Genomic DNA, 10,961 nt, shown 5'->3' on the forward strand with positions numbered 1-10,961 from the left:
AAATGAATATTTAAGTTTATGTAAGGTCCTAAGCCACTATTTATAAAATCATCCCTAAGTAATCTCACTGAAAGATTTACATTTAATTATTTAATAAATTGTCATATACAGCTTCATTGGATTATGATAGTCATTAAAAATTGCACTTTGAAAAAATTTACCAGTCAAAAATTGTAAACCTAATGAAAAAGCTGAAAGAATAGTATATAAACATATATAGATTTAAGTTAAACGTCTGGACAGGAATCTACATAGGTGATGTATTTCTGACTACATCACGTCAGATACATCACGATGGGCCCTCCTGCCACTCACGATGCAATGATAAGTCATTTTGTGAAGCCGGTGACCGCCACATCTCTCCATATGTAAAGGTACATTTGCAATAATATAACTTGTGAGGTGACACTTGGAGACAAAAGGAATATTTCATTTCCCAACAAGCTTTCATCAAATGGCTTTAGTATCCATAGATGACTCTTGTCTGAATTAATCATTACACTGGGAGTTACAAAAGGCTTTTTCTGATTTTATTATTCCTTCCATATGCATCAACTAACATTCTGCTGTAAAGAACTCCCTCTCCCTTTTACTACCGATAGGGAGCCATAGATTCTTTATATGACAAACTGTAATCAATTATTCTTTTCAATGCTCAAATTATCCCGAATTTGTCCAGTAAAAACCTCTTCGAGTCAGCTCCTATCCCTTTTGAAATAACATATCTTAGAAGATGTAACAAACAACAAAAAGAATTCAAGACCTAAATAATTAATTCAGACGATGCAAGACAACTCGGCAAGTCTACCCCACACAGCTTCCTGTTCTCCCAAGTCTTACGATCTCTCCGTTAAAGGCATCACCATCATCATCAACTCAAGAATTCAAGCCAGAAGCCTCTGAAGTTCTCAGCCCTCCCTTTCTCCCCCTACTAGTGTGAGAAGGATGTAGGGTGGTCAGGGGACTGGGCACGGCCACTTTCAAGTTCACCCCCTTATACGTGCTGCGTGTTTACTGTTCATACTTCTTTCCATAACCATTTCATTATTATTATTTTAATTTTAAAGAATTACTTACAAAATGTAAAAATGATGAGCTTGTGCTCATCAACTTCTAAAGGCAAACCAACCGTCTCCAAGGTTCAGCATAACTTCCTGCACTTTTTCTAGATTGAGCCCATTTGGTCCAATGTTCTCTAACCGATAACAAACGGCTCTTGATATTTTAAAATCTCAGAGCTGGCAGGACCACACAAGTGCTTTAATCCAAACGCCCATCCAATACTTGAGTTTCCTCTACAACAGTTCCATCGATCTGTCATTCAGGATGCACTGAAATCATCAGCAGAAAGTATTCTCTGCCTTCCACTTTGAGCTTAGACAACTTTGTCCGTTACAGAATTGTTCCTGACGTTACAGTTCCTAAGTGTGCCTTTACTGTCCAGTCAGTCGCAATTCCTCATCCTGGGTCACAAAGAACTTTCCTTCCTCTTCCACGTGGACATCGCACTCCCATGGGAAAGTATGCTCACACCGTTGCTGTAAACCTCAGAAGGCTGAGAATACAACCTTAAAATATCTTAATGCCATTTAGTAACTAATTATAGATCTGTCATTTATAATATACCTAAATTTTTATAGAAATTCATTATGTTTTCATCAGCAAACTAAAGTATTATAGAGCCTCTACCCAATGGTTCTATTTCAACAACGAGAAAGAAGGAAACAACTCATAAGCCTGAGATTTTGAAACGAGTCCATACTCAACTTACCTGTACAGTCAGTTTGCTACACTTCGAATCCATCGTTTATATACTACTGTGCCCTTCCCCCATTCACTTCATTTGCCTTCCTCTAAACCTGTTCTAGTTCTTGTCTTCCTACTATGTGACAACACTTGTCCAAAGTAAAGAGGTACTAAGATTTTGGACAACAGGATTACATTTTCGACTCTGTTTTCAACACATGGTCCAAATGATACAGTGAATACCTGTTTCATCTTCCCAACTCCTACCCCCCGCACATGTGTTTTCCTAGAGATGCACCCCCTGCAATTTTCTAGAACCCATTCAAATGCTTATAACAAGAACAACCAGCTGTATATAACCAGATCCTAACCAATAAGCAGTTTACTGAGCCAAACTTGAAATAATATATGAAACGCGTCATTTACAATCATTTAAAGTACTTACATATGAAGTAATATATGAAATGTGCCATATGCAATCAACAGGTATGCACAATATTTACTATTTACCCTGTACCAGCAAATACAGGCAAGTCTCTTCTGCATGAGTTTTTATAACATTGTGGCTATAACATCAGCGATTAATTAGGGGAGGAAATCACCACGCGAAAGCGTTATTACAGTGCAAACTGGAATGAGCACAGGGTAAACAGGAAAAATAACAGCATGCAGAGAACAGGCACACACAGATGCATGAGTGTCCGGGTGCTCTGGACAGAACTGGTTTGTTTACCCAAGCGTTTCTCTATTCTGCTTGTCACTGGCAGGGGACAGCACTTCAAGCATAACTGCAGTCAAGGACAAAGGGGCTAAGAAGATCTAAGAATCCCGAGAGGACTAAATGGTTAAGGAGGAAACATTTGGTTTGTTTCTGTTAATTTTAGTCAATGGATGTATTACTTTTAGATTACGGCTATAAAAATACTTGTATCAAATCCTACAGAAAACTTCTAGTCCCCGCTCCCCAGTGAAACACATGTTTTTATAAGGGATTTTTCCTAATGAGAGATTTCTCAGAAACACAACCATGACGCTGTAGCAGAAGCACTTTAGGTCACTACCTGGAAACAGACATATTTAGGAAAATCATCTACTATTAAACATCTTAAATTCTTTAAAAATGTGAATAGGCATAATTGGGCAATACGAAATAGGGGATCATGAATGGCCGAACAAGTGAGATTAATACATATATTAAAGCACATGTACCTTATGTGGCCTTGTGAGAGCTTGAAAACTTCTTTTTACATACTTTATCTTATTATGTTATACGAAAGAACTCTGTGGGATGAATTCATGTTACAGATGAGAAATCCAAAGCGCTCAGAGAGATTAAATGAATTGCTCAAGCACATAAAGCTAGTACATTGCATATGAGATGTCAATCTCATAGGAATGTTCCGAGAATAAAATTAATAAGAACTCTTACGTAACAGAGAAACATGACACATTCCCACTTAAAATTAAAAGGCAAAAATACCAACAATGCCATATTAAAAAGTTATTAAAAAGTTACGACGAATGCAATAACATCAGATTATTGTGAAGTCGAAGTACTAGAAAAGAATTAACAACGAAACTATTAGGATTTGCAGATTATAGGAAGATCTACCTAGAAAATCCAAAACAGTAAACTAAGTATTAGAAACAAATATATGTATGTATGTATGTATGAATACATATATTCATACATATATATGATTAATTTATATATATAATTTACATGTATGTATTTAATTTATATATATAATTTACATATTTAAATGAAATACTAGAAAGAAGTATGTTAAAAATAGAGAAGATTCACAAATGCAATAATTTTTTTTAAACTGAGACAGGGAAAGCAGAAAGTTTATGGAGATTTGAGCACGTGGTACATTAATCAGGATTCACTGAACTGTCTTTATTTTGGGTATATTTTTCAAATTCTATAACAAATAGTTAACAAATAATTTTTTAGTAAGTATGTGACAAATAGTGCACAAGATCAACTGATTCAGAAAAGTGTTCATGAGACTACTAAAATAAAAAAAATGAAATACCTAGCAATAAACAATCCATGGAATACATATGAAGAAAACAAGACTTTGTCAAGATTCATATGATAAAATTTGGAATGAAAAAATATAACCGTACTTTATCAAGATTCATATGATAAAATTTGGAATGAAAAAATATAGCCGTACTGCTGAGTATGGAGAGTAATTAAATCTACATAATTAACTTAAACCCAAATCAAAAAATATTTTTTAGACCTTGAATTGTTGATTTTAAAGTTTACCTGTAATACGTGGACCAAAAAACGTATAAATTTTTTAAAGAAGGAGAATGAAAGGGTATATGGTCTTACCAGATAGTATAAATATATAAGACTGAAAACAATTGAGGAGAAACACAGGAATAAACAGTTCGACAGACTAGCAAAGTCCAGAAATAAACACCAGGTCTAATGAGAACTCGGGGCAATGGTAAAAGTAGTATTTCATATCAGCTGCGAGAGAATTACTCGACGATATTAAAAGGACTGGAAAATTCACAGTTACATAACCTGTGGTGTGTGTTACATGCCACCGAGGCAGCTCTGACTCCCAGTGACTCTGCGTGAGTGACGTCCTCAGTGCCCTGTCCTCGGCCCTGCTCGGCTCCTGTGGACTCGGCCTCTGGACTCGATCCAGCTCCCGTTTGGTCTCCCTCTTTTCCCGCCGCCTTCTATTCTTCCCAGAGTGATTGTCTTTTCCAAAGACAGCGCGGCCTTCTCCCATGTGCCTTTGTCATTTTTGCCTCGAGCAACGTTTCGGGCTTAACTTGCTCTAGGACCCACGGTTCATCTTCCTCTTGGTCCAGAGTGTCCGGAGAGCTCTCCTATTTCGAATGAGTCCATGTTTTCCCCCTCGGCCTTCTTCACGGTTTCACCTTCACATCTGTACACAGCGGCTGGGACTATCTTGGCCTGGGTCTCTAATGACACATCTCTGCTTACTGAGCTCTCTTCATTTCTTCCACTGCGGCGTTTCCAAGTTTTCCCCTTCTCTTGATTTCTGCAACTTCCATTTGATTAACAAATAAATTTAAGATTAAATAAAAATATAACTGTGAAAAAACTTTAAACCCATAAACAAGTTAGAATGTAAGAAAAAATGTACATGATGGAGAAATGTCAGAAGCAATAAAAGAATGACAGATTTGGTTACCATTAAAATATCATAAATGTAAAAGCAGACAAAAAAATTGGAATACTTGTAACTTGAATAAAAAGAGTTAATATACCAATAAACAAAACATGTTACGGAAAAAAAATTTTTTTTAAAGAATATTATGGGAAAAGGGGCAAGGAATGATTGGGCAAAGCACAAAAGAAATTGTGAATAAACAAGAAACTATACATTTAAATATTAATGAAACGAGTATAAACAAAGCCACGATTCCATCGGTTTCTTATAAAATTTGCAAAGGTTAAAGAAAACAATCATAAAAATACCGATCAAATAAGTGGCATACACTCCTCTCTCATGTTCATGAGAAATGAGATTACACATTACTTCAAACTTTCTAGGAGAAAACCCGGCCTTATGTATCAAAAACCTTAAAAACTGATCCAGCAAATCCACTTCCAGAATCTTTTCCTAAGGGGGTCATTGGACAAAGACATAGCAACAAAATTTTAATTGCAATGAGAAACTGGAATATAGAAGTCAAATGTAAATGTAAATTATATGAAAAAATGCCATTACACGATACAATAAATACACATTAAAACTTAATGAAAGGTTAGAAAGATGGTCAATGACATGGAATGTACATCAGCTATAGCTGAGGAAATGAACCGAGTTTCAAAACAAGAGGCTGTGGCCAAAATAAAGTGAATCTGATTTTCTTCTTAGAATTTATTTGCATTGATACTTATTACTTCCATAATCTAAGAAACATTACCTTTTTCTTTTAAGTGACAGCTGACAACAAGGGAAGTGTAAAAGAAAACAATGTAGACAGATGACTCTAAAAACACAGCTATTTAGTCCAGGAGCACATACATTACATTACATTACGTTACGTTACATACATACATACATACATACGTTACATAATACATTTTAGGATGACTTTCATCCACGATAATTAAAACGAAGGTGTGATGAATAAAAAGTGAATCAGTTACCCAGAAAGTAACCTGGAACCATACACACACAGATACTTCTAAGACATCCCAATCCATTACGAAAATGAAAGTTAATAACCAGATGTAGTTCAAGGTTAAATTTTGTGTACCACAGAATAGTCAAAACAATCTTGAAAAAGAATAAAGCTACAGGATTCATACTTCCTGATTTCAGAACTTACTACAAAGTTATAGTAATCAAACAGTGTGGTAACGACATAAAGACAGCCATACAGACCAATAAAATAGAATAAAGAGTCCAGAAATAAATGCTGGCATATATGGTCAAATGATTTTTGACAAGGGTGCCAGGCTATTCGATGAAGGAACAGACAACTTTTCAACAAGTGGCTGAAAAGTAGAGGTCCGCATGCAAAAGAATGAAGCTGGACCATTACCTAACACCACACACAAAAATTAACTCAAAATGGATCCATTACCTAAACGTAAGTCCTAAAACCATAAAACTCTTATAAGAAAACAAAGGCTTCATGACATTAGATTTAGTAGTGATTTCTTAGACATAACACCAAAAGACATAGGAAACACAAGAAAACAGACAGATTAGACTTGATGAAAATTTTAAAATTTTGTGTATCAAAAGACAATATCCACAGAGTAAAAAAGCAACTCACAGAATCGGAGAAAATATATGCAAATCACATATCTTATAAGGGATTAAAACCTAGAATAGACAGAGAACTCCTAAAACTCGACAACAGAAAAACAAACCACCGTATTCGAAAATGGACAGAGGACCTGAGTGGACACTTCCCCAAAGAACATATACAACTGGCCAAGAAGCACATGAAAAGATGCTCAACATCACTAATCATGAGGGAAATGCAAATCAAAGCTATGAGATACCACCCAATACCCATTATGACAGCTACTTTAAAAACCAAAAACGAAAAACAAGATAACAAGGGTTGGCCAAAATGTGGAGAACATGGATCCCCTATGCACTGTTGGTGGGGATGTAAAATGCTACAGCTGCTGTGCAAAGCACTGGTGATTCCTCAAAAACTTGAAAACAGAGCTGCCATACGATCCAGCAGTTCCATCCAAAAGAGCTGCAAGCAGGGTCGCGAAAAGATGTTTGCACACCCAGGTTCACGGCAGCATCATTCACAGCAGCCAGAACGTGGAAGCGACCCCGGTGTCCATCGGTGGATAAGCGGGCAAGCAAAATGTGGTCTATCTGTACAATGGAAGATTGCTCAGCCTTAAAAAGGGAAGGAAATTCTGATACATGCTACCAATGGATAAATTTTGAGGACATCCTGCCAAATGAAATAAGCTCGTCACAGAAAGACGAATACTGCGTGATTCCACTTATATGAGGTATTTAGAGCAATGAAAATCATAGAGACAAAAAGTAAAATGGGGGTTTGCCAGGGACTGGGGAGAGGGGAGAAGGGGAAGTTATTATTTAACAGATACAGAGTTTCTGTTTTCCAGGATGAACAGAGATCTAGAGATAGATGGTGATGACGGTTGCGCAACTATAGGAATGTACTCGATACCACTGAATTGTACCCTTAAAATGCTTACGACAGTAAATTTTATAGTGTGTATTTTGCCACAATAAAAAAAAATGAAAATCTTGAAAAAGAACCAAATTAGAGGACTCACACTTCTCAATTTCAAAACATATCATGAAACTACAGTAAACAATACGGTATAGCACTGGCTTCCAAACAAACATGGATCAATGGCATTGAACCGAGCGAGGGTGCAGGAAAAATTCCTATGTTTAGAGTCACCAATTTTTAACACGATGCCCAGACGATTCAGAGACGCCGGAATAACCGGATATCAACAAACGAACGAACTTCGAGCCAAACTCACGTGATAACTCAAAATTGATTACAGACCTAAATCTAAGAGTCGAAATTATAAAATTCTTAGGAAAAAAGATAGGAGTAAGTCTTTGTGACCTTGGGTTAGGCAATTTGTGGACCAATGTTCACAGCAGCAGTATTGATAATAACCGAAAAGCAGAAACAACCCAGACATCCATCAACTGATGAATGACTAAACGAAATGTGATGCACGCTAAATCATGGATGAGGCTTGAAAACTTTAAGTGAAAGAAGCCAGCCACAGAGACCTTATTTCGTATGACTTCATTTAAGGGAAATGTCCAGAGCAGGCAAATCCAGAGGCGGAAAAGAGATTAGCGGTTGCCCAGGCCTGAAAAGGCTAGAGGGAAAGGGGAAAGATTAATGGGGACAGGGTTTCTTGTAGGGAGGACAAAAATATTTTGAAATGAGACTGTGGTGATGGCTGCACAACCCTATGAATACGCTCAGAAAGAATGAACTGTAAATTTTAAATAGGTAAATTATATGGTATGTGAATTTTATCTCAATAAAGCTGTTCAAAAACTTTCTGAACTATACATTCATTACTTCCTGCAAGGTATCACTGATATTTTCTCCATGAAGACAACAGAGATTTAATTGCCCTACTTAGTACACCGCAACTAAATCGAAACTACTTTTTAAACACTTAAAAATAAATAGCTAGTGGCAAATGTTATCTTACGTTCCAAAACATTTCAGGGATAATTATAGTACAGAATTTCACTGAGGAAGAATGTGATTGTGCCGCATTCTGATTTGAAACCAGCAAGCGCACAGCGTGCCGGGGGAAGGGGGCGAAGACACGACGTGATCGAAGTGAAAAAATAAATAAATAAAAAGGTTAGAAGGTAGTATACTTGGTTAGTATTGTTGGCTTGCACTGAAAACTTCGAGTCCTTAAAGAACACCTTTTAGAACCGAATGGTCTCGTCTATAAAAAATAAAAAATAAAAAAAAAAATCCAAAAGACAGACAGATGAAGCGTGAGAAACACGTGCTATTCTGCCAGATTCCCTTATGTTTTTCACTCAAGCGCTTCCGAGTCCAGCTCGTGTCACAAGTCTATAAGGGACCTGCGGGTCAGCCAGTCTTGGCTAACACAGCACGAGAGTAACTTTCGGCTCCAGGATATCTGGTTTAAGTTCTCAGGCACAGCTGAACTCATCTGTACTAAAATAGACTTCCAGACAAAAAGATAAAGTATCTGTGTGCTTCTCCGGCTTCCCATCTATAAGGAGTAAGCACCTTACGACTTCACTGAAGAATTTTCGCAGGACTTAAAACTGTTTTGAAGTCTCTTCGAAAAGGACAAAATACACCGGGACTGTCCTATAGATGATCGCCTGCCTGCTTACCTTCCAGAAGAGGTGATTACCTCTGCCGGAAACGCAAAGCCAAGCTCCAGCTTCCTGACCTACAGAGGCAGGTCCAGAGGTGGATGCGACTGAGATGGGCGATGAGGAACGAGGCCAAAGCCAAAATCAGCACAGAACAGAAAAATCACACCGCCGAAAACGGGGAGAGAAAAAAGACTGGGTGGAGAGAGGTCAGCGCCGGGCAGGGAGTGCGAGGGAGACCAAGGCCAAGCGACAGGAAGTGGAGGTCATCTGAGCGGTATGACCCAGGGTCCGAGCTGAACGGGTTTAAGAGCAGCGATCACTTGAGACAGGAACAAAGGGCAGCAGCGGGATTAAAATGGAGAAATCTGATGTAAGCGAACAGAAAATGTCATCATAATAATGAGTGTAATTTTAAATCTCCACATGAATCTCGATTTTTTTTATCCCAACCAGCAATCTAAAGCACATAGGATGATGTGGGGAGAGAAAACCCAAAGCGAAATTTCCAAAAGCAGAATCTGAACGACTCTAACTGCATCGTGTATTTAGCCCCATGACTCCAAACCGTGTTTCTGTGAGTGGAGCTGGCGCAGCCTCGGGGAAGACGCCTGAAGCCAGGCCCGGTGACACATTCCTGGGGAAGGGGCCTGCACTTGACAAGTCCTGCAGCCATGTGCTGCGGCTGCTGTCAGCACCGTGTGCTGGGACACGACACTGGGTCTCTGGAAGGGCTGAGAGAGGCCAGGAGGGACGAAAGTCCAGACTCCCTGGGGACTAGGGAGCTTCTCTCGCGTCAGGAACCCTTAGCTTCTTGCCAGTGGAACTGTCCACAGCAAATGTCCTATGAGGAACTCTGGGGGCCTGCGAAGTCCCCCTCCACCTGAGAGCCTGCTGTGTACAAAGACAGATGGCAAGACATTTGCTGCAGTACTGTTTAAGAGAGGAGAAAATGAAAACAACGTAAGTGGCCTTCGACCGGACCAGCACACTACCTGACATCCGGAAACCAGCATGAGGCGCTGGCGAAGGGGACTGCCCTGTATGCGCTGGCATCAATCTCCAAAATGTATGCACAGAATAATCCACATGGCATCGTGCAATCTGTGTTTAAGGATGATATACGGACCTTTCCAATTAATTAAGACACATAACCCAGCAGCCATTAAAGAAGTGATTGATAAACGTGACTTCATAAAAATGAGAGTTGCACATGAAAAATATCATAATATTGTGTCAACTATACTTTAATAAAAATAAATTAAGAGATATACCCGAAACTAATCCGATATTGAATGTCAACCGTAATTTTAAAAAAGAATTAAAATAATGAATTTTACAAAAGGAACATATCATAAACAAAGTCAAAAGATGTTTGTTTCCACAAACTGGAAAACAGACTCAAGAAACAAACCAGCAGACAGCTCGAAGGAGAAATGAATGCCTGGCAAAGACAGGAGTGAGAAGACTTAAGTTTTCACTTCCTCAGTATATTTACATTTTTTTTTCCATATGTGTACATTATCTGCTCAAAATGAATAAAGTATTAAAATAAATTTTAAAGTCTACCCATACATATACATGCTTTTATACGCATAGACACAGCTGTTGCTGACAATGATTATCCCTAAAGAGGTGACAGATTTTCCTGGGTATCCTTATGTACTGTTTGAATTTTTTATCATGAGAATATATTAACTTTATAATCCAATCTTTTTTTATAAGAATACAGTTGTTGAAAGATATTGCCTCGGACCCTGAAATTCCACTTCGAGGACCTAACACGGCAGCGGAAAAGTGCAGACATGTTTTCTAGGAGGTCCTTTGCCAACTGTGAAGGTTAGAACTTGGAGA

At 38.1% G+C, this 10,961-nt stretch overlaps 1 protein-coding gene across 1 annotated transcript in view; it reads right to left on the reverse strand.

The window, feature by feature from the left end:
* CDK8 (cyclin dependent kinase 8) overlaps positions 1-10,218 on the reverse strand; it is a gene marked incomplete at its 3' end in the record, with an annotated part of 85,731 nt that extends 75,513 nt beyond the window's left edge. Inside the window, exon 1 of the mRNA XM_023530712.1 lies at positions 10,103-10,218. Coding sequence (XP_023386480.1) covers positions 10,103-10,203 — 101 coding nt within the window. The remainder of the gene's footprint in view (positions 1-10,102) is intronic.
* Between the last annotated feature and the right edge of the window lie 743 nt (positions 10,219-10,961).

The sequence above is a fragment of the Pteropus vampyrus genome, unplaced genomic scaffold, assembly GCF_000151845.1.
Source record: "Pteropus vampyrus isolate Shadow unplaced genomic scaffold, Pvam_2.0 Scaffold52, whole genome shotgun sequence".
NCBI lineage: Eukaryota > Metazoa > Chordata > Mammalia > Chiroptera > Pteropodidae > Pteropus > Pteropus vampyrus.